Below are 25,346 nucleotides of genomic sequence, written 5' to 3'. Positions count from 1 at the left end.
CTTCACAGTGTCATTTTTTTTTAAAGAGGCACATCATTTCTTGCAACAGGTGATGTTCCCCTTAATGAATCCCCTTTTTTGAAAGATGATACTTAAGCTAACCATTCCGATCAAATAAAGTAGTAAGAAGAACAAATCAGACAGTGCTCTTGCCATGAATTGACAGACACCAATCGTACAAAAAAAATACTAGTGACAGTTGCCTGCTGATATTGTCAGCAGAGATATTAACGTTAGTGGACAGAAATCTTCAAACCTCTCTGATCAACTAAAGGACCAATTGTCATGGTCTGAAAAATGTCGACCCATGGTCTGAAAGTCATACGACCCTTCATTTCATACAATCGTTGTGCCTATGGCCGACTTAAATTCTTACATTGCTTTTTGAAGCTATATCATCAGGTGCATTACTATATAATGAAAGCAGATTGTGCAACTGTTGGACAGGCCCAGTGGGATGAGGGCCACTCTGTTGATAAGCAGTTTGAATCAACATTGGCATGGCATTCTTGACATACCAGCAGTGTTTCTAATGCATTTAAAAAAGCAAAAATCAGTAATAAAAATTCCCAGGAGATTTTTGACCACTAGTTATTTTACTGGGAAATAATACTATAGAACACATTATAATTCAGGCCACTTTGTGGACCGGATATTTGGACTCATGGTCCACCCTTTGGCACATAATCTGTCTTGAATCCTTGTTTTATAGGTACAGTTTCTCTAATGATCTCAGTATCCAAGTCCCAGCTTATGATGTGAAACTTTACCCAGGTTCACCAAAAACTTGAGAAAAATTTGAAAGCATAAAGGGAGCTTGGGCCATTTGTCACATGGGAGGGGTCTGTAAAACCAAGAGAGTCAGTTAACAGTTAGGAAAAGGGATTAAGATGGTACAGTAAAGCCAAAGAGAAGAAGGACAACCGAGTGTCAGGTTTACTACTAAAGTTATGACAGGTTAGGGAAGTTGTTGATTGTGGAATTTTGAGATAGGCTGGAGCTCTATGAAAGTTTGTGAACCCTTTAAAATTTTCTATATTTTTATATGAATATGATTATCATCTGATTTTCAAACAAGTCCTAAAAGTAGATGAAGGATATCTATTTAAACAAAAACTATTATATTTGGTCATGTATTTATTGACAAAACAAAAAATGATCCAATAACATCTGTGTGTGACAAGAGTGAATCCTTAGGTGAATCCGAGTCTGGGGTTTTTTCCGTCAATGGGATGACAATCAAATACTGAGCAAATAATTCACTTACTTTTGCCATATGCAGATATGTTATTGGATATATTTTTTTTTTTCAATGAATACATGACCAAGTATAAAACTTTTTGTTTCATTTGTGTAACTAGGTTCTCTTCATCTACTTTTAGGACTTGTTTGAAAATCAGATGATGTATTAGGTCACGTTCATATATAAATACAGAGCATTTTAAAGGGTGCACAAACATTCAAACATCATTGTATTTAAGAAGTGAAAATAGGAGGTGTCTCTATACCGGTTAGATGGGGGCTTGCCTTTCAACCTGTTAAGATCAAAACCGATCCCAAGGTAAAATTGTATTTGCTCATGCTGATAGGGAGTTTTTGATAATAGGGTGTATATCCCTCCACCATTCACACTATCTCTCCACAATATCTATGTTTCCCAATGTGCCAATCTGTATGGGAGACTTTAATTGTTTAAATATTATTTAAATACTGGGCTCTCACAGGCAACTGATGAGTACTGGTCTTGCAATGAATACACAGCATCAGAGTTCTGTGAATGGGATGCTATGAAAGCCTATATCAGAGGGTTGGTTAAATCCAGAGTGAGTAGTTGGGAAAAAGAAAGGAGATGAAGAAGGGAATACAACGTGACGGGAGACCTACCCCTGAAAACAAAACAGCCTGGCTCCTTAATACCAGGATCTCCATTGCAACAGGAGCACAAGAGCATCCTAAACTCTGGACATAGAATAGCACAGTTTGGTGATAAAACTGGACATTTATTGGCACCTATGTGTAAGGAGATAGCCCCATCCACTGCGATACTTAATAGCAACACCCCAGATGGCAAAATGATGTCGCACATACAAGGGATTAAGAAGATTTTCCAAAACTACTTCCCAAGCCTATAGGTCTAGAGTCACATATTTAAAGGAGAAGCAAAGCTCCAGGCATTGACGAGATCCCTATAGAGTTTTATAAATATTATTAGGAAAATATGTTCGCTAGGTTAAAAACTTGCTATGACCAGGCATTCAAGAGTAGTTGTAGATGGAATAAACAGCTTCAAAGGCAGTGGTTTCAAACTGCAAGTGTTTTCTCTATTTAGCAGTGTAGAATACTACATGTTTTGGGTCAGAGCCCTTTTTCAAGTGTACAAAGTGCAAAGAATTATGGGATTATATACCTTCCTCCTTCCTTCCAGGAACCTCCCCCCAATTAACCCATTGTAATGAATTTACGAATTTCCCGGAACTCCTGCCGTGCAAGGTAATTAAACGAATAATATTACCGTTACAGGAGCTATTGTTAATCTGAGCTGGTATTGTATAATACTGTTTAAAATTGCCTAAAAACTGCTTTAAAAATGTTGTCTAAATTGTTGAATGGCATCTACATGCTTCTCGTTACCCTTTAAGTAGGCATCATTGTTGCAGTACTTATGATTTTGTGTTATGCTACCGGGGATAGGCTGCAGCAATTTCCCTGATATGGACTCTAACTGGACTTCAAAAAGAACTTTTTTCCTGGCACTTTCAATGAATGTTTATTTGGATTCACATGAATGAACGGATATTCATAACTGGACACTTTTTCTTTATTTTTCTATTTTTGTATTTTCTACCAAGACATTGATTATCATTTTCATTACAATGGGTTAATTGGGGGAGGTTCCTGGAAGGAAGGAGGACGGTATATAATCCCATAATCCTTTGCACTTTGTACACTTGAAAAAGGGCTCGGACCCGAAACATGTAGTGTTCTACACTGCTACATAAAGAAAGCACTTGCAGTTTGAAACCACTGCCTTTGAAGCTGTTTATTCCATCTACAACTACTCTTGATTACTTTGGGAGTGTGACACAAACTCCTGGAATCTACAGCTGGAAGAAATCTGGAAATTAATACGCTGGCACCAAAAATCTTTGCTTTACCTTTAACTCTTCTATGACCAGGCATTAACTGGTGGGATCCTACCCTCATCTATTGCAGAGGCCATCACTGCATTAATTCCTAAGAAAGGGAAGGACCTAACATTTTGTGAATCTTACCACACTATTTCTCTGTTAAACTGTGATATTAAAATATTAGTGAAGGTATTGGCAGAGTATTAACTGAATTCAGTTATTCTTAAACTGATTCATAGTGACCAAACTGAGTTTATGCCTGGAAGGAGAACTACTATAAATATAATGAGGATTTTTGCAAATTTGCAGATATCGCACACTAACTCTGGCAAGTGTTTGACTCCATTGAGTGGGGCTTTTTATGAGAAGCTCTTGCTAGATTCGGCTTTGGGGATAATTTCATACGTTGGGTGAAACTGTTATACTACCACCCACTAGATAAAGTATGTACAAATAGCCTGATATCTGAACCCTTTTCGATGGAAAGGGGTACCAGGCACAGTTGCCACCTGTCTCCAGCACTATTTGCCCTGGCTACAGAAGAAATGGCCATCATTACCAGGGCCAATGAGAAGATAAGAGGAATGTAAATATGAAGCCATTGAAGAAAAAATAGTGTTATATGCCGATAACTTAGCCAGACTTCTTCAAACAGTAAACATATTTGGGATATTCCCTTTGGATGTTGGCTACCAGAACTTTGAGTACTTCAGAATTTCTTTTACCAAGAACCATCATTTTTTAAGAATCAGTCTGAAGGCATGGAGCTCGCTTCCCTTAAAGGAGAAGGAAAGCTATGGAGGCATTTTATTGCCAATAGATTAGCTGCAATAGTGCAAGCTAGAATGCTATATTTATTCTGTAGAATGTTTTACCATATCTGAGTAAAAAGCTCTAGAAACTCTCTGTTTGTTTAGGATAGGAGCTGCAGTATTAATGTGGTGTGACATCACTTCCTGCCTGAGTCTCTCTCTGCTCTGGGCTCAGATTACAGTAGAGACGGGAGGGGGGGAGAGGAGCAAACTGAGCATGCTCTTGCCCAGGGCAATGAGGTTTAAGCTGAAGGCAGGAAGTTTGATACAGAAGCCCATGAGTACACAATAGAAGGAAAGAAATGTGCTGTTTCCTTTGACAGGGGACTCAGAGCAACATTACTTTGGGGGTTTCCTGGTATATTTAGGTGGACCTTTCTGATAAGGCTTACTTAGTGTTAACCTTTCCTTCTCCTTTAACACCTCCAGGCTGTTGTATGTTTATGCGAAATCCTCAGTTTATATACCAAATGAAAGTGTTTTCCTGTTAAGACACTCAACACTGAAATGTTCATCTGATCAGGGACGTGCAGTAGGCTATCGTACTCGGTACTGCAGCTCCCTAAATTACAAGGTGGGGTGGCTCTCCAGGACTGGATATCCCACTGTTTGGCTTCCCAATTGCATAATCTTTTGGTGTGGATCAGACAGGATAAAATGGATGCCTCCAATAATTTCCTTGTTGGGGTAGCAAGGCAGTACCATCACTGGTATTTCTAGAAACTATAGATAAGTTTGCATGCCCACTCCCCATCATTAGAATCCTTTTTTCGAGTATGGGATGCCGTACTCTTACTTATCCAACATCAGGGATCTCTCCAAATACCCCATTGTGGGAGAATAAGATACTTCATTTTAAGGACCCAGACTTTGCAGAGCTTCTGGCATCAACAAGAATACAAACATGTTGATGATCTTTATGTAGATGGTATATTTAAAACCTTTGAACAAGTTAAAGCAGACTTCGATGCAACAGCCAATTTTTGACTGCAATACTGCAATCCTCCCAACTTAAGTATACCGCCAAGGCTTTGCCGGATATCTAAGTCACCGGTGGAAAATATATAAGAATATCTAACAAACTTTTGTAGAACCCTCCCACTGTCATGGATTTACTCCATTCTACTTAAAATCAGAAAACAAACTGTGGGTAACTTCAGAAATAGATGGGAGCTCTGTGTACCAGATTCAGAGGAAGCTCTGGAGGCCCCTAACCTGGTGTCCTTCAAAGTTAATAGTAGATGCTCCCAAACCCTTATTCGCTCAAATCATATATTAACACTACCTGCATGAACAAGGCAAAATAAGGTCAGGACTGGTGTCCAAAATGTCAATTGCCTGGTGCAGAACTTGTTCACCCAGAGTGGAGTTCCGCAATTGTCCCTTTCTTTATTTCTTTTTTATAGGTTTTCAATGGCTTTGCCTTTTCTTCTGATTCTTTTTAGCTTTTAAATGGGGGGGGGGGGGGTCTAAAAAACAATTGATCTGTGAGGCTAAAAATGTATCTTTATTGGGAATTGTTACTCCTTTCTATTCAGGCCCTCTCATATTTATATCCCAGTCACTTATTCACATAAATGGTTGGTAGGGTTATTTGGACACTAGCAACCAGACTGCTGAAACTGCAAACTGGAGAGCTGCTGACGATTGTAATAGGGGACAATGGAAGGCAATTTCAGGTTTTAACTGTATTCTTTGGGCTAATGAATCAAAAAAAAAAAAACAACAAAAAAAAACAAAAACCTGTCAACTTGCATTGAACCAAGTGTCTTAAATGTGTTGTCAGTAGAAGATACCCTTGACAGAGACCAAGATTTCATTAAAAATAAAATATATTTAATCAACTAGGTCCCAGATGAAAGGAAAAAAACTTTACTATATTCCAACAGGTTTACACTATTGCCAATAAAATACATTATACAAGATAATGCTTGTGATGAGAACTGGAAAAAAAAGTAAACTAACTTTAGAATGATGTACTATAATGTAATTTTTACCTCCTGGCCTCTACATTGGTAAGTAGAAAAGGATTATAAGTGAAGAAGCATTTTTATTACTACCCTGCAATGCCCTGTATTATACCAGAAAATATCTGGAAACTGTGCTGTCAAATTAATGGCTTAAACATCATGAGCAAGAATGACTGTGAACCAGTGGCATAACTAGATATTACTAAGCCGCACAGCAAATTATTTTTCAGCCCCCCAAAATGTCTTTAGATTGACATGTTTTACCAATATTTATTGAAATTGAATATGAATTAGGGCCTTGTGGGGTCCCTATACCTCCTGGGCCCCCCTACAGCCGAAGGGTCTATTTCCTCTGTAGTTTTGCAACTGCTGTGAACACAGTAAACCAAAACCTTTAGATAAAAAATTTTCTTTCAGATATTTTAGTAAGAGAAGAACAGACATTATATAGAAGTTGCATGCATGAAATCTGGGTGAACAAAAATAAATAACAGTGCCTGCTCTCAAATAAGTCTTGCTCCCTCGAAAGGAGTGTTACCTTCATCATAAATGTTAGGCCCCCTTTTTAAAAAAATCTGCTTAGAAACTGGTCTCATTTAAAACAGGGAGAAATTATGCTTTGCTTTTTGAAGGGTCATCCTTGTTTCTTCTTTTTACATCCCAATTATAAACTCTAGCCATATCTGTAAAAAAAGGGTTAAAGAAAATGCACTCATTTCATTGGTATATTTGTAAAGGACTGCAGCAGGTGTGGCATACAAATCTGGAGTTATACATTTCCTTGCTTTTTTCAAATATAGGCTGTATATACATATACACACACATATACACACACATCCACTTGGTGCACATCTATACCTGGGTGCCACAGCAACAAAACATCTAAAAAACAAAGTTGCTGCACTCTTGGGATTTGAATCAAATTGTGAGAGTGCAGCAGCTTAGTTTGTTTGTATAGTCCCATGATGTCATCATTAAGTAAAAAGCAGTGTATGAAAGTGTACACATCATATATGCAGTGAAACACACAGTCTCTTGAATATTGTGTAGATTAGTCCCACAACCATAATGCCAGCATCCAGTACCCTTCTAATAGCTACACAAACTCTGTAAAGGAAGAGAAGCGTGTTGTATACAATGTATACACTTTCATAAACTGCTTTTTACTTATAGATGACATCACACACTGGGTTTTGGCAGTATCTCTTGGATTAAATTTAGGGGGAGGCACTGTTTCTGTTTATTATGATGTCTTGAGAAAGGTCCAAAACGGAACCGAAACATTGATAATAAATTTTCTTTATTTCCACCGCATTATGAAGCCCTGGAGTGAGTCTGTTGCTGTAAGCACACAAGTTGAAGGTTTATTTAAACATGTTTTATTTGCATACTGGAACTTTTGCTAGGGAGAACCAGTGCAGAGTGACAAAAGTTCCAGTATGGAACTGAAACATCAGGATAAAATAAAGTATCTACAATGTGCTGAATTCAGCCAATGAAACAGATTTTCTTTTTAAACTACATTGCAACTATGGACATTTGGTCTCACCATTAACCATTTTTCATTTAAGTGAATGCAAAACAATGTTTATACCAGACATTACAGTTGGAAGCATTTTGATCTACTTAAAGTTATACTATTGCTTCTTGAAAAGGATACTGACTTCGCTCGTAGTAAACTGGTCCCTAAGGAAGTCCAGGTCTTCTTCTGTAGAGCCAAGGTTTCTTGAAGCAGTTGAAAGATTCTTTTCTAGCAAAGCCTGAGCTTCATTAATATCATACTCAAGCATAACATTGGCCTTTTTTGGGAGAGCAAAAAAAAAAAAAAAAATGTGCAAAAATGTAAATTTCTACAAAAGGGACAGTTCACCTTCACAAAACAATGTTCTCAAATAGTACACTATAGATAACGACATTAAGGGGATAGCTACCCAAACACACAACAACATACAGGGAGATTTGTCACCCACATTTAAAAAAAATAAATAAATCGTTACCGCGGGCCACATATCTCCCTGAAAATGACTTGCCATTCACTTATCCTGTTATCACCACAAGTATCTTACTTTCTAAAGCTGCTCTGGGAGGGGGGGGGGGGTTCAGACCAGCTAAACTATTCTAAATTGAAACATTTAGTTGATACATTTCTTCTCTGTCCCTGGTGAGCAGAATCCATGCTCAGCATGCAGCTGTTAGAATTGATACAATATTTGCAAATACTCCAGAGGTGCTGCTGAGAAATGTGTCAACTAAATGTTGCAAAATTGTTACAGTTCAGAATCTGCCCATGAATTACTGAGCTGCCAGACTGAAACACCAGAGACAGGAACCTTAAAATATAAACTTTTTGGACGAACGATAAAAAATAAATTAGACCAATTGGAAAAAGTCTGTCTGGTGAACAAACGAAAAACAACTCATTTGAAAAAGTATTTGGAAGGTGAACAACCCCCTTTAAAGGGGTTGTTCACCTACCAAACACTTTTTCAGTTCAATTGTTTTCAGATTGTTCACCAGAAAGACTTTTTTCAATTACTTTCCTTTTTCAATTTTTTACAGTTTTTCCAAACTTTTAAGTTTAAAGTTTAATGTCCCATTCTCTTTTTTCAGTCTGGCAGCTCAGTAATTCAGGCAGTCTAAACTGTTACAATTTTGCAACAATTAGTTGATGCATTCTTCAGCAGCATCTCTGGAGTATTAGCAACTATTGTATCAATTATAACAACCACCTTTAATTAAAGAAATGTATCAACTAAATGTATCAATTTAGAACAGTTTACAGGTTGTTGACCCTCCCGGAGCTGCTTTAGAAGGTGAAAAATAAAACTTTACACTTCAATATTAGAAAAACAGTCACACATAGAAAATATAAAGTAATTGGAAAGTCTTTATTTCTGGTGAACAATCAAACCAACTGAACTGAAAAAACAAAATACTACAAAAAGTACTTACCCCAAGCCAAAGGCAGACTTTGTCTGTAGGTGGCACAGATGCTTTACAGTACAGATTATCTGCTAGCAGAAACCTAGTTTTCATTGGTTCAGTAGTACCCTAGCAAAAAAAATAAATAAAAAACTTTGTAAACTTAACATGACAATTTTGAGATGTTTTCCACTAATGTAAAGGAGAACTAAAGCTTAAAGAAATAGGCGTACATTATGTTTTGGGCTTCTATAGCAGCCCAAGGCAACCACTGCCCTTTACCAGGGAAGATCTGTTGCCCCAAAAATGTCACAGTAGCTCCCCATCTTCTTTTCTACTGATTCACTGCACATGCTCTGTGCAGCTGTCACTTATTGAGCTTAAGGACCCAATCAAAACATACAGTACACATAGAATATAAATGTTAAAATATAAGGTAATTAATACAGATAATTACTACACAGAAACCAGTGCAACTTGCATTAGAATGTAATAACCAGCCATGTAGCCTCATCTTATATTACAGGCCAACCTCATTTTCTGTTTGATAATTTGCAACAACCCCTAAGATTAGCTTCTCAACAGCTGCTCAGAGTTCACTGAGCATGTGAGTGTCAGAGACACTTTCCAAGATGGTGACCCCCTGTGACAAGTTTGAAGTCCTGGATCATTGCTTCTATTGACAAGCTGAACCTTTAGGCTGGTGCAATAAGTTCAGCATATAAAATATGGCCTTTTTAGCAATATACATTTTTGAGGGTTTAGTTCTCCTTTAACAGTTTAGCCTAATGTTTATCTTTAGGAAGACTTAATATGTTGGTAGATCACTGTGTTCACAGATCTTAAGCACTGTTCTTTTAATGTAACTAAGCCATTTAAAAGTCATAAATATAGAGTAACAATCTAATCTTGGTCACAAATGTCAATGTGTCTTTCTTAAGCAACTCTTTATAATGAAAATTTTGAATTACAAAATTACATAGGACAGAAATTATGTTTCTGCGATATCTCTGGTCATTTTGGTTTGATGTTGATGATTAAGGGCTTTTTTGACTACGTCAAACGTCACAGCATTTTTGTGTGAATTACACACCAATTTAGACTGCAAACTATGTGGGAGCAGACGATTTCCACATTAGTGCCTTAACTTAAATGCAATTGTATATTCCTTTTTTACTCATGTTTTAATATTGTATTGTTCCTCGTCTCTTTCTTTACTGTATTTTTAATATACAGCACTGCATGTGTAAGTAGTAGTTGTAAAAATGCAGCTATACATACATGTGAAATAAGAACTTAAGACTTCAGTTGACTGTGCAAGAAAAGTCACCTAGAAGATACATAAACATTTAAGTATAAATATGAGGACAGGGTTTAGAATCATTGAAGGACCTTCACCGCGTTTTCACAGAGGATGAGGTGTCATGGGGATACCTCAATAAATCTGTGGCTGTACAGTGAGTGTTTTGCATGTGAATTAAGAGTTTAGCATATGTTACCTAGCGGTTTTTAAAACTTAAGGCATTTTTGAGGAATTGTACTTGGGAGACTAAGAGCCCAGTGTAAATATGAGTGCAAGTGGGCTTCCCAGTATCACTCAGTGTGAGTTTTGTCACATGTATGTAGTGTTGGAGCAGCAGTTCCATGCAGCATTTACATGTGAGGGATGCTGGTAGAGTGTGAGAGATGCTGCTAGAGTCTACAGTTCAGATTCCAAGATGAAAACCTAAGGGGGAACTTGCAGCACTGAGGGCAGCGGCAAATGTGGGGGAGGAAAGGAGGCTCACAGAGCAACCACTGACAGGAGCCAGTGTAGTGGGGGTGGAGATGGGGTAGTGGAGGCTAATGAGGGAGATAAGTTTGTAACAGTCAAGAGGTGAAGTAGGAGACAAAAGTGTAGGAGGGGGCTGGTCCACAGCTCGTACAAGGCAACAGACTGGACATTTTGGCTGAAAATGCTGGGGAGGACAGCTCTGAATTAGCATGTATTTCGCAGACTGTCTCGCATAGCACCCCGGAAGGTAGTGTTTCTTATACCTCAATATATACAGCAGATGTTATAATGTACCAACATAAAACATCCTAAATAAGAATGCCAGGGGTTGACTGAACACTTTGATGGCTAATATGCATAGATTTACCATACTATGTGGCAAACACAGACCCCCAAATGAATATAGTGCATATGACTTTTCACATCTAGCTGCTGCAAAATAAGTGCCCTGTATGTATGTCACAAGATCCACTAACAGTATGGAACCCTAGAAAACCACATATTTACAGAAAGTACACATTCAGACGAATCTTGACAGAAACAAGTCAAAAACACCTATGCAGAACTTAAAAATTGCAAAAAAAAAAAAAGCATCACAGTTGTAATAAAATCACTGAAATAAACAAAATGTATTGGGTAGTGTGGTTGGCGAATATGCTATTTGCAATAAAGTTTTTTGTGCAAAAAGATAATGCAATAATAAAAGGCATAAAATTGCTTAAGTGGGCATGCACTTGGCAAAATGCCTGTTGTGTGCGTGTGCTGCAAATGTGTGGAACCCCCCCCCCAAAAGAGTGTGAGTGAAAGTGTAAATGCAAGTGTATATTAGTGGGGAAAAGTGTGTGATTAAAGGGTTAAATCACATAAAAATGGTGCAAGAGAAACTTGTCGTTATTAGCAAGAGGTGCAGTATAGCATCATAGAAACCAAAACTAACCTGTTAAAGGTGTTGTTCACCTTCCAACATTTTTTTAGTTCAGTTAGTTTCAGATAGTTCACCAGAAATAAAAACTTTTTGCAGTTAGTTTCTATTTGTGATCATTTTCATAATACTGAATGAAGTGTAAAGTTTAATTTATCACCTTCTAAAGCAGCTCTGGCAGTCACCGACTCTAACTGTTCTAAATTGATACATTTCGTTGATACGTTTCTTTTCTTTGTCCTGCTGAGCTAAATCCCCGAGATTCATTAAAGGCAGTTGTTAGAATTGATACAATTGGTGCTAATATTCCAAAGATACTGCTGAGAAATGTATCATCTCACGTAGCCACTACATGTAGCAAATTTTAACAGTTCAGAATCTGCTCCTGCATTACTGAGCTGCCAGACTGAGACACAAACATTAAACTTTACTGCAATTTTGGAAAAACTATAAATAAACTGAAACAAAAAGTGTTGAAGCAGATCTTATTTTAGAGTGGAGTCTGTTTTCACACTCAGACAAGCAAAAAGGGTCTTAAAGGAGAACTAACCCCCCCAATAAGAAAATCCTTTACCTACTACCCTAGGTGCTTCCTGCTTCCACCACCTGCATGGTTAGTTACCCTTGAAATTCCCCCTAAGAGTTTGCTTACGCATCGATGCAGAATAAGAGCATTTTCCAGCACTTTTGGCGCTCACTTAAAGAAGAAGGAAGATCTGGAAGGTGGCGCCCATGAGCTTCGATAAGCTTAGTCTGCATTGATACGCGAGTAAACTCTTAGGGGCAATTTCAGGGGTAACTATGTGGGGGGGGGGGTACCTAGGGTAGTAGATAAGGGATTTCTTATTGGGGGGTTTAGTTATCCTTTAAACGGCAATGAACACAAAATAGTGTGCAGAATTTTTTAAGGTGGAAAAGTATCCACAAGTCCTATGCGATGGCAAACTAAATGCTGTTCTTGGGAATTTTACTGCATTTTTACCTTTTTCTTCTGCATGTGTTTTAAAATTTCTAAGGTCTGTTTAATTTCTGGAATCTGATTCTTTAGCCTGAAAAAGACAAAATCAATTGTTAGGTTTCTTATAGAAAATGGTAGTGGCATATTAGAAAGAGCAAGATGCCAACATACCTTCTTTTTTTCTGGGTCAGATTAAGTTCCATAAATTTATATTTTTGATATTGCTCATCCAATTTCTTGAGAACTGCATCAGCTGTCTCATTTCCAGGTTTCTTCATAAATGCATCTACATCTTCCTATAGAAAATAAAAACCCTGGATATCGGGATACTGATGGTTCACTAATAAAACTGCAAGGCAAAATCTGTCTATAAACAAGGTTTTGGCACATTTGATTAACCTCCACAGAGTCTCTGTCCAGCAAAATTTGATAAACGTTTTAAAGGAATTGTTCAATATAAAAACTGGGTAAATAGATAGGATGTGCAAAATAAAAAATGTTTCTAATGTAGTTAGCCAAAAATGTAATGTATCAAGACTGGGGTGACTGGATATTTAACATAATAGTCAGAACCTGCTTTGCAGCTCTCTTGGTTTCCACAGGTTGACAGTGCTGCATTAGACTATGCACAGATGGTCACTTACTGATGGGGGGGATCTTACCTACAAAAACGGTACAAATCACCGCTACCTACAGAATCAGAAATATCTCCTTTGCCAATTTACAGATATGTTCATATTTACACTCAAATATAGATTAGCACATTAAAGGTTAATTATTTTTTTATCCCCAACCTTTTTTTACCAGTGAGACACATTCAAAATGTAAAAAAAGTTGGGGAGCAACACAAGCATGAGCCCAAAACTGCAGTGCATGCGAGTCCAGTCAGGACCTTATCATGATGGTGGCCTGGAAACAGCGGGCAATTAAAAAAAAAAAGTCAAACCTGAAATAAAAAAATTTTTTATTCTTTCTTGCTATTGAAAGAAGGGTTTGTCTGTCCCTTTTAATTCTTTGCCATGATAGTTCAGACGGTTGATGCAATGCAACACAAGGTAGACCTGTCTTTGCTGGGGAACTAAGACTTTTGCAACATTAACCTGAGTTAAAGGGGACCTATCCCACTAAGAAATAATTCTAGATCATATTTTATGAGGTTAGGCAAGCAAAATAAACTTGACTCATACCGTAAAAATGATTTCAATCTTGTTTCTTAGAATTCACAATCACAGCAAGCAAGCAGCAGCCATTTTCTGGAGGGGTCCTCAACCTTTTTTACCCGTGAGCCACATTAAAAAATAAAGAGTTGGGAAGCAACACAGGCATGCAAAACTTTCCTGTGGTGCCAAATAAGTGCTGTGATTGGCTATTTGGCGGCCCCTATGTGGACTGGCAGACTACAAGAAGCTCTGCAGAAGCACCTGCTTTGAGGCCACAGAGCAACATCCAATGGGTTGGGGAGCAACGTTGCACGTGAGCTACTGGTTGGGGATAACTGCTCTAGATCATACTAAAATCTTATGTATGCACCAGAATGGGGTACCCAGTGCCCATGCACTGGCAACACAATTAGATGGTGAAGAGGGAGGGGGAAAGTGAATATCTAGTAAGGCAAAATGGAAAGTGAAAGCAACTGCCTGTCCTGCCTCTATGCCCAAGGCTTATACAGCTTTCTATGTTTGGGTGACTGTTCCCCTTTCAGCAAATGCTGCTTTCAATGGCATATGATTTTACAAATAAATGTAAAAATACAGACATCTTAAAATTAACATATATTGGAAAGTTGCTTAGAATAAAGTTTTTTTTTAAGCAAATTTTTATTTTGGGGTTGATGTGCCCTATAAGCAGCCAGGGGTGTTTTGCTACATCATGGCAAACAAGGGAAAGTTGTGCTCACCACTATTTTTTAAAACCATTAGGCGGGGGTGCAATGAGGCTGTGACCACAAAATACATATAGTCAAATACAAGAGTCCTCTGCACTCAACCCATTATCAATATATTTAAGACAGCGACATTTTGTGCATACTGCTACTGAAAAATGCCTTACCCTTTAAACAAAACAGGGATTGTTTGTCCATATATTGCAATATATTTAAGCTGGCCAACTACGTCAAAGTCATCCCATATCTGGCCAGTCCTATGCTCAATTTTATCTGATTCATTAAGAATTCTATTGCTTCATTATACATTTTACAAAGGGACTAGGTTTTACCTGCAACTTACTTGCTGCTTTCAAAGTAAAACTCCCAAAATTGGCTGCCCTTTTATTAGACACCAGTGGGATCACCTGACTATAGCTGGGAAGGGTGGGAGCTACAACATGGAGCTGGTCACTGCTCCTGTATAACTATAACAAACAAGGGAAAGTTGTGCTCACCACTATTTTTTAAAACCATTAGGCGGGGGTGCAATGAGGCTGTATAATGAAGCAATAGAATTCTTAATGAATCAGATAAAATTGAGCATAGGACTGGCCAGATATGGGATGACTTTGACGTAGTTGGCCAGCTTAAATATATTGCAATATATGGACAAACAATCCCTGTTTTGTTTAAAAGGTAAGGCATTTTTCAGTAGCAGTATGCACAAAATGTCGCTGTCTTAAATATATTGATAATGGGTTGAGTGCAGAGGACTCTTGTATTTGCTACATCATGGTACAGCCCAAGAAGATCTGGAGTGCAGTCAGACATAGCATATTTAGATGAGCTTCTAAATTTCCCCACTGTCCTTGGGTGGCATTACCCAAGGGTTCCTGTTAAAGGGCTAATGTATCAGGCCCACTAGGGGTAGATTGGTGTTCTTAAAACTACCTAATTTTCATCACCATAGAAGGATCAATAAACTGCAAAGTTAGTCTAGTAGGAGACTTGACAACTATTATTGGCCTGCGTATGACCTCTATAAAAAAGTAGTACTGGACCCTGTAATGTCTGATAGCATCCCTGACCTTTCATATGGCTGCATTTCCTTTCTACTGAGTATTGTTTCAATAGACAGCGCTGCAGGTACAAGAAGTAACTCACAATAAATATACTGAGAAGCTTAAGGTAATTAGAACCTTTAAATATGGGGCACTAAGCCTCAAGCCACCATGCAAACCAGTTCGGGTGTTATAGTAAAATAACTGCAAAATAGTAGACACTTAAAACGTAACCTTTAATAAATATCGTTAAAACCACAAAACCAAAAAATATATATACAGGGCTCACTCTTTTTGATTCAGGTACAAGAAGTACAAACTAAATGCAAATAGGTCGGGCAATTATGCTGTAGTAGAGCCACTGTTGTATGATGTGGAAAATGAGTTAGTGTGGAACTCACAGGCTTGGAGCATATAGAAATGTACAGTTACCGCTGTACACGTCACAGGCCAGGCATAGTAACACAGTAAACAATATCCATATAGAGGCAAGCTTTGTAAAAGGAACACGCCAAGCTGGGTAACCATGAGGACAGTGACCCACACTTCGCCCACCCTCACACAAACTCTAAAACCCTAACAGCACGAGCGACACTTCAGTAGCGGACGCTAACTGATCTCATTTTGTTCTTACCACGAACACTGCCTCTGGGATCCCTAAATGAACCCGTTTCAATCCAGCGCCACCAACTCCCTCACTGGTCACCGCCATCTTGGAAGCAGTACGAACCTTGCGTCAACACGTTTTAATGCTATGAGTTCGCTTCCACTCTAGTCACGCCCCAAAAGGCGCTGATAGGCTACGGCTCAGTGACTGCAGAATATTGTTATTATTGTCATTGTGCAATACTGTGCGTGCGCAGATTAGAGGTTATAGGGCCTGATTGTCACCAGGGGACCATGCTGACCACTGGTGTCTCAAGCTTTATTTTTTTGAAGAAATGTAATTCCGGTGCCGGGCAATGCCGCCCACCTTACGCAAGCGAGGACGCGTGTGCGCAAACGAGATCCGACGGCCCGAGTTAGCATGGTAGCGGCTAGTTCCTATCCTAGGAAAGGACCTGACGTCACGGTCATGTGATCCTACCATTTGACCACTCCACTGCGGCTTACCTATTTGTGAGGGGCAAATTCAAACATGGGAAAGTGGTAATGGGTTCTAGTGGCGGGCTGCGGACTTTTGACAGGACCTACAACTAAATTTCCAGGGTTGCCAACTTGTATTGTAGGTTTAGTACAAGTTGCAACCTCTACCTCAGGTTTTGGGGCAGTTCATTGTGTCGCTGGATGTTTGTAGGGATTGAAGAGAGCACTGCCTCTGAATTTCTGTGGGGTTGAGGGGGGATCGCAGTGAATTAATGTCAGGTAGACTATTCAATATTTAGACACCCAAATGCAGCTACAATATTGTTGTTGGAGCTGGGGTTTTTTTTTACCATTACTCTCGCACAATTACGGTACAACAATGGCAAGATAAAAATGAAAGGCAAGACATACTGGCACAGCTATAATAATATTATATTCATTAACCATAAACAGCTTTGCTTTTCTGCCATTCACTGAAAGTCTCCCTTAATGGAGAATAATGTAATGGACAACTTGGGAACAATAAATTGTATAGAAACTGTTGCCTTGGTGTTTCATGAGCTGACGGAAAATGTGGAGCGCCCAGTCAAGTAATAGAACATGGGATAACGGTCATGAGAGGGACATCTATTTAAGGAGAGGATCATTGCCCCTAAACCTTTTTAAAGGACCAGTAACACCAAGTTATCTTAACACTTAATTCCCCCAAACTTGTATATAAGTCAGGCTTACTCTCCCCTTTGGTTTTCTTTTTAAATCTTGAGCTTCAATCTGACTTCCAAAGTGCTTCATAACAGAATGTGAAAAGGTGACGGCGGCTTGAATTCCTCTGTGTGCTGAACCAGAAGTCAGCTCCACATGGATGACCTAAAGTAACTAAGCTTTTTTTTTTATTTTTTAAGCATCTGTGTCACGGACACGGTACTTCCAACCGCACGTGACTTTAGTTGTGGCTATCAGGGGTCACTCACTCAGTCTCTCACCCACCTTGCACACAGGTTAGACTAACACAAAAGCACCCCAAACACCAACCAACACCCACAAAACTCATTCACTGCCACCATCTATCATTCACAGGCGATAGACATAATGTGACTATTCCCCTGTTCTCTCTAACACGTAATAAATCACAATACACCAACGCATTAAACACTCTCTCACTATAGTCAGTTAGTTCCTACTGACTCAACAAGTACTTCAGCATGCAGGGGGTTAAGGCTCACAGTTACACTCTTTCAGGCTAGGTTCGTTTAGAGCATCAAAGACAATCTTATTAAATTCTCTTTAATATTATAAAAGGTATAACAGTGCAAAATACAAAAAGATGTTACAAAAAGAGACATACATTCAATAATACAATTACAAACAGTTGTAAAATAAAAGGGAAAACATGGAAAACCTATACTTAACTCCAAAGGTATAGAATTCCTGGTCCTGGAGGCAAGGGGAAACAAACGGGATAACTTCCAATAGCAATTGGTCCTCCAAAGTAAACCAAAGTTTAGTCAGAAGAGCTGACTATTTATTAGTGATTTCAGGGCATCAGGTAACTGCACACTCCCCCCTCCCTCAGTAATGCAAGGGGACGTGGATACAATCAGCAAGTAGACAGCACCACACTTTTGTAGTATCTTTAAAAGGCCTTTATTTAAAAAGGGCTTATTCCTCAGACAGAATTACAATAGCGACGTTTCAGGCGCACAATCGCCTTTTCTCAAGCTACTGAGCTCATGTTAGTGCACACTTTTTATATCATTTGTAACAGTGCCATCTAGTGGCTAATTATTATACAAAGACAGCTGCATTTCCTTAAAATGAATACATAGTATACAATGTTGCAACATCAATATATAACACAATGTAATGAACAAGTCCATCCTGTCAAATCGCCGGGACCAATCCAAATCTAGAACAAAAAATATATATCAAAATAAAAATGCAATGAAAACTTAAACCAAGTCATCGGAAAATTTTATGCAGTTCGTACTCCCTATTAAGACCAGATGGTGTCAGGGTACCTAGCTTACGAATCCACATGGCTTCCCTTTTTAGCAATTCCTTTAGTCTATCCGCGCGTCTATGCAATATTGGGACCCCATCAACCACTTGAAATTTTAATTGCTGGACTCCATGTCCTTTCTCAATAAAATGACAGGCCACAGCCTGTTCTATCTTTTTGGTTTTAATAGCGGACTTATGCTCACGTATGCGATCTTTAATCATGCGGGACGTCTGTCCCACATATTGCAACCCACACGGGCATTTTATTACATACACTACGAATGAGGAGGAACATGTGAAACGTCCATTGATTTTTAAGAGAATACCTTTATGTGAATGATAAATCACCTCGCCTCGCTGGCAATTACAGCAACAATTGCACGCCAGACAAGGGAAAGTCCAAATTTTGGTAGGTCTGCTGTGGATCTTTACTGCCCCCTATATCGATCTAACTAGACAGGAGCCCACTGTTTTATTCTTTTTAAATGCCATCATGGGTGGTGACCTAAATTCCTGTACTTGTGGAATACCATCGCTGAGGAGCCCCCAGTGCTTGTTAACTATTTTAGAAATATGGGAACTTAGAGAATTATATTTGGACACAAATGTTAATCGTCTACCCTCTTTGGCTGGTGTATTGGGTTTCCTTTGAACCCTACCGGGGTCCTCAATTTGGGAACGCTGTTCCTTTAGTAACCCTAAAGGATAACCTCTCTCCTGAAATTTAGTGGTCATCTCATCCATTCTTATATTAAGAGTGCTCTGGTCAGATACAATACGTTTAACTCTCGCAAATTGTGATTTTGGTAACGATTTCTTGATATGCGGCGGATGAAATGATTTAAAGTGTAGCATAGTATTTTTTATCAGTGGGCTTAACGTACAGATCTGACGAGAGCACTCTATCTTTCAAAATTACTGAGGTATCCAGAAAAGGGATACAGCCCATATGCACATTCAGAGTAAATTTAATATGAGGTGATGCGGAATTGATCTCCTCCTAAAATTTATCAAGGGTCCAACGGGGCCCGTCCATATCGCAAAAATATCGTCAATGAAGCGAACCCAATGCCAACAAAAACTTTTAAACAGATCATTGGTGTATACATTACATTCTTCGAAATTATTCATATAAATATTGGCGTAAGACGGGGCCATGTTGGACCCCATCACTGCCCCCCTTATCTGTAAGAAGAAATCATTCTGAAAAAGAACATAATTGTTTTCCAGGACCATTTCAAGACACTGCAAAATAAAGTTTTTTTGGGCTCCATCCATCGACTCATCACGCATCAACTCGAGGCGGACAGCCTCCACACCCCCATCATGCGGGATGGAGGTGTAGAGGCTCTCCACATCGAGAGTGACCAAAAGCGCCCCTTCAGGCACAGTATCAATACGTTCAATTTTGTCAAGAAGTCACCAGTGTCCTTTAAAAAGGACTTATGTAATTGGACATAAGGATTGATCATACGATCTACAAAAATAGACAGGGGTGAGAGCACTGAGTCCGTACAGGACACAATCGGCCGACCAGACGAAGACTCGAGTCTCTTATGTATTTTGGGCAACACATAAAAGACCGGAGTCACCGGGTTACTTTTCTGTAGAAACCCTGCTAACTGAGAATCAATTATTTTCAACTCCAGTGCCTCCCGCACTAATTTATGTATTTTGTGTTGGATATCAAACAGCGGATCATGATTAAGGGGTTTATAAGTAGTTGTGTCTGACAACTGTCGTAAGACCTCCTGAACATAAGCAGATTTATCCATTATAACAATCGCCCCCCCCTTATCCGCAGGTTTGATAACCAACCCCTCATTTTGTCTCAATTCCTGTAATGCCCTGTGCTCATTAGTGCTTAAATTGTAAGGACTTAAATGAAAATCACCCCTCCTATATTGACTTTCCAAGGTTGCAACATCCCTTGTAACGTTAATAATAAAAGCATCAATAAAAACATTTTCACATGTGGGGATATATTGGCTAGATGGTTTTAATCCCAAATTTTCTCCCAAAAAAATATTTGGTAAGCCAAAAGTTTGTTCCCCCTTAGTTTCACAGAACTGAACCTTTAATTTAATATTCCTAAAAAGCCTATAAAGTTCAAGATCTAATTCAAAGAAGTCCAGGCGGGTTACTAATCCAAACGATAACCCCTTTGAAAGTACCTGCTCTTGATCACTCGATAACTCAATGCTCGAGATGTTCACCACCGTTTGGGTCTGCGTCAGTTGCGGTGCGGTCGTGTTGTTTGTCCTGCGGTGGTTTCTACTGCCCCGCCGTCGTCACCTTTGAGGGTCTTGCTGGGAACTTTAAGTTCTCACTCCTTGGGCTTCCCCCTCCCCATGGAATGGCTCTTATCAGCCAGGGCATGGAGGAGGGCATTACAGCTCTGACCCCTTTGACCATAGTGAAAAGAGGTCTGTTATGTGTCTGATTTAGATGTTGGCAGAAATATTTCTCATGATACCTTGGCCTGTTTTATTAACTATTACAGGCCTGTATCATGACAATCTGCAATTCAAATGTCTGTTTCTTTTCTTTCAGACATCTTTGGGGGTAATATTGTGAGCATATATATTAAAGGAACAGTTCAGTGTAAAATTAAAACACTGGGTAAATAGACTGTGCAAAATAAAAAAAAGTTTTCAATATAGTTAGTCAAAAATGTAATGTATAAAGGCTGGAGTGGTTGGATGTCGAACAGAATAGAACAGAACCCAACTTCCTGGTTTTCAGCTCTCCAACTCTGAGTTAAGGTGGCCAAACACAGCCAGATTAAAGCTGCTGATATGGGTCCTTTAGACTGATTCGGCAGTTTATCTGCCCATGTGTGGGGACTCCCAACGGGTCCCCCCAATCAATATCAGGCCAAAAATCGGGCAGATATAGATCAAACAAGTTTGATTTTTTTCTTTGATCCAGGATCGCATCGGCTAGTTGATGCGGTCCTGTGACCTGTCGGCTCCCATTCACAGCATTGTAATCTGATCGTTCTGCCCCAGTGCAGTTTGGGGAGCTGCTTGTCATGAAACTGTTCCAAATGGCATCTGTGTGACAAGCAGGAATGGGGGGGGGGGTAATTTAAGGCAACTTGGCATTACATTCCTGCAATAAATACACTATGATTGTATAAGATACATTGTGCTCTCTGGGTATTACTTTCTAAACATGTGAAATTTCTGCAATTGTACACGGGAATTGCAGCCTGTTGAGAAGCACTGAACATATATTCAAATAAACTCAGTATTAATTGGATACAGATACCGTATATACTCGAGTATAAGCAGAGTTTTTCAGCCCCCAAAATATGCTGAAAAACTCTACCTCGGCTTATACTCGGGTCAAGCACAAAAACGGTCGCTAAGAATAGTCGCCGGCGTCCAAGAATAGTCGCCGGCATCCAAGAATAGTTGCCCGCGTCCAAGAATAGTCTCCAAGAATATTCGCCGGCATCCAAAAACGAGACGCCGGCACCTCCAATGGGAGCGGAAACCTTCAATTTTTTGATTGAAACTTACCAGAAGCTGCTGCATTTCTCACCCTAGGCTTATACTCGAGTCAATAAGCTTTCCCAGTTTTTGGAGGTAAAATTAGGTACCTCGGCTAATACTCGGGATGGCTTATACTCGAGTATATACGGTACCTAGATATTACACTTATACAGGGTATCACCTGAAAATTGGTTTCTGATGGCAGCCCTGACCCCCAATCAACTAACACATGTGGGTGTCAAAGTTCCTAAAATCTCCCCATATGCCATCTCTAATGGGAGTGAGACCATAAAAACCTTTAGTTCTAAGGCAATGGGTGTTTGGTTTACTTGCTGTTGCATTTGAAGCATTAGACAATTTTTTCTGCCTTTGCTGTAAATGCCAATGGTCATTTGCCAACGGTCATTTGCCAACTGTCAATGGTCGCACTCATCCTAGCAACATTCAGTGGCCTCAGCACTAGAGTGGGTCACAGTTCAGAGAGGCTTAAGTAGAAAGACAAGTAGCACAAATCAGAAGAATAAATGTCTGCCCTTAGGATTCCTGGCATTATGGGTGCAGGGGCACTGATCAGAACACAGCTGGTTATGGGAAGCAGGCATACTAGGTACATGCAGGGGGAAAGGGAAACCAATAGGAATATGGAGATGACCCCTGTATTAATATAACCAAGGATTCATAGAGCATGATGGGATCTGTAGTGCTGTTACAAGCCCATCCTGATCATGACATTATAAGCAATACAAATGCTACCCACCTCTTATGGTCAACCCTTATAGTGCATCATGGGAGATGATGAAGGCCCTTTCCACATGCCAGTGATAAAAGCCTACATCCTGATTGCCCAACATTTTTGTTAGCAAAATAGCACAGGCAACAGCAGTCAGGTTCCCTCACTTCCAATTACAGCCTTATGGTGAGTGCATTATGGGATCTGTAGTTAATGCATTGGCATACTATTTTTAATCACATTGTAGAAGGATAAAGAGCTGACTGCCATTTAGAGCATCTGGGGCTCTAGAAGTGTCAGGGTCCACAGCCCCCATTATGCTCCTGCTCACAATCTCTTATTATTTCTCCCCAAAAAGTGAAATATTCTGAGCGATTTGCGAGAGACCAATTTGAGAGAGAAAGTGATTGTGAGAGAGACAGCAAAAGAAGAAGAGTGAGAGAAGCAAAGAGAAGAGAGAAGCAAAGAGAAGAGAGAAGACCTTGAGTGATCTCCTGCCAGAGATTAATATCATCTTCTCATTTGGAATCCTCTGGACAAAGGTACTGGTCCTGTATTTCCCCCTCTATAATATGCGCTTGCAACAGTGAGGTTAGATTATCCCTTGTCTGTAGGAGTTGCCATGCTGCTCATTATAGATGTAGCTATAGCTGTTCCTCTTTAGTCTTACCTTTGTGAGTTGGGTGATTTATCTTTAGTCTGTCCCTGCAGTCCCCCTTGGTTGGTCCCACCCCACTATTGTCCCTGAAATTCAATGTACAGTCCCCACCCCAGCAATGTACTTTATCCCACTAGTATAAACTGGACTGTATGCTTTTCTATTCCAGGGCACCCCTAACATGGGACTCCCTTGGAAAATTTCCAGTGTGGGGCAAATTATGTATTATGTAATTTAAGGCAGGTGGGCAGCCAATTGGAGCATTTGAATAGTTCCAGTTCAGCAGGTTCAGTAGAAGCACAAAAAAAGGGTCATAATTTCATGGCAGAAATCATATTAGTAAACGTGCTTGTTCCTATGTGCTGTCCCTATACATATGGCACCTCTCCACTTTAACTCTAACCTTCCCAAATCTCTATTTTATATTGCAGGGGTGTCGGAGATGGGCTTGTGTTCAAGGAAAGACCGCTTAGTTAAATCTGGTTGAAAAAAGACAAAGTCCATCAGGTTCAACCCCTCCAAATGAAAACCCAGCATCCATACACCCACCCTTCCATACTTTCACATAAATTATATATACCCAAATCCAACTTCCTGCTTTTCAGCTCTATAACTCTGAGTTAGTCAGCGACTTGAAGGGGGGCCACATGGTACATTTCTGTTCAGTGAGTTTGCAATTGATCCTCAGCATTCAGCTCAGATTCAAAAGCAACAGATATGACCCATGTGACCCCCTAAAGTCTCTGATTGGTTACTGCCTAGTAACCACGGTAACAAGTCAGTGTAAACCAAGATATCTGAAAAGCAGGAAGTAGTGTTCTGACTGATATGTTCGACATCAAATCACTCCAGCCTTTATACATTACATTTTTGGCTAACTATATTAGAAACATTTTTTTATTTTGCAAAGCCTATCTATTTACCCAGTTTTTATTTTTACACTGAACAATTCCTTTAAAGGCATTAACTGAATCAGCCATCACATCACCCAGCAGTGGATTCCACAACCTCACTGTCCTGACTGTGAAGAACCACCTACGTTGCTTCAAATGAAAGTTCTTATCTTCTAGTCTAAAGGGGTGGCCTCTGGTACGGTGATCCACTTTATGGGTAAAAAGGTCCCTTGCTATTTGTCTATAATGTCCTCTAATGTACTTGTAAAGTATAATCATGTCCCCTCGCAAGTGCCTTTTTTTCCCAGAGAAAATAACCCCAACCATGACAGTCTACCCTCATAATTTAAGTCTTCCATCCCTCTAACCAATTTAGTTGTGCTTCTCTGCACTCTCTCCAGCTCATTTATATCCCTCTTAAGGACTGGAGTCCAAAACTGCACTGCATACTCCAGATGAGGCCTCACCAGGGACCTATAAAGAGGCATAATTATGTTTTCATCCCTTGAGTTAATGCCCTTTTTATGCAAGACAGGATTTTATTTGCTTTAGTAGACACAAAGTGACACTGCCCAGCATTAGACAACTTGTTATCTACAAAAACCCCTAGATCCTTCTCATTTATAGAAATTCCCAACACACTGCCATTTGGTGTATTTATTATTAGTATATTTATATTATTTTGCATAATCTTGCAATTGTTAACATTAAACCTCATTTTCCAGTTTGCTGCCCAGTTTCACAACTTAGACAAATCAATCTGCAAAGTGGCAGCATCCTGCATGGAACCTATAGTTCTGCACAATTTAGTATCTTAAAAAATAAAACAGTACTTTCAATGCCCAACTCCAGGTCATTAATAAACAAGTTGAAAAGCAAGGGACCTAGTACAGAGCCCTGCGGTACTCCAATAACAACACAGGTCCAATTAGAAAATGTTCCATTTACCACCACTGTTTGTAGTCTATCTTTTAGCCAGTTCTCTATCCAGGTACAAATACTATGTTTCAGGCCAACATTCCTTTATTTAACCAGTAACCTTTGTGTGGTACTGTATCAAATGCTTT

General features: G+C 39.4%; 1 protein-coding gene across 2 annotated transcripts; it reads right to left on the bottom strand.

The window, feature by feature from the left end:
* Window positions 1-5,796: 5,796 nt before the first annotated feature.
* On the bottom strand, window positions 5,797-16,340 carry vbp1.S (von Hippel-Lindau binding protein 1 S homeolog). Of its 2 annotated transcripts, XM_018232962.2 has the most exons (6): window positions 16,046-16,326; window positions 12,658-12,782; window positions 12,511-12,577; window positions 8,863-8,961; window positions 7,571-7,709; window positions 5,797-6,593 (listed from the first exon to the last, which is right to left on the bottom strand). In XM_018232962.2, exons 1-6 carry the CDS (start codon window positions 16,121-16,123, stop codon window positions 6,523-6,525), a joined length of 579 nt encoding a protein of 192 aa, XP_018088451.1. In that variant the 5' UTR covers window positions 16,124-16,326; the 3' UTR covers window positions 5,797-6,522. The 2 variants fall into 2 exon arrangements, with proteins under 2 accessions (XP_018088451.1, XP_018088452.1); XM_018232963.2 differs by lacking the exon at window positions 8,863-8,961 and having other exon boundaries at window positions 16,046-16,340.
* Between the last annotated feature and the right edge of the window lie 9,006 nt (window positions 16,341-25,346).

Source organism: Xenopus laevis, chromosome 8S (genome assembly GCF_017654675.1).
Source record: "Xenopus laevis strain J_2021 chromosome 8S, Xenopus_laevis_v10.1, whole genome shotgun sequence".
Lineage (NCBI taxonomy): Eukaryota > Metazoa > Chordata > Amphibia > Anura > Pipidae > Xenopus > Xenopus laevis.
Note: the sequence above shows the minus strand (reverse complement) of the source record. Positions and strands in the feature narration are given on the sequence as shown.

Bases quoted from the DNA above. Each gene is read 5' to 3' on its own strand.
- vbp1.S (XM_018232962.2), bottom strand. From the start codon at position 16,123: ATGGCGGTGACCAGTGAGGGAGTTGGTGGCGCTGGATTGAAACGGGTT. The intron at 12,578-12,657 runs GTATGTTGGCAT...TGTCTTTTTCAG, and splicing joins CTGACCCAGAAAAAAAGAAG to GCTAAAGAATCAGATTCCAG. The intron at 6,594-7,570 runs GTATCCTTTTCA...CTTTTTTTACAG, and splicing joins GTTTACTACGAGCGAAGTCA to ATATGGCTAGAGTTTATAAT.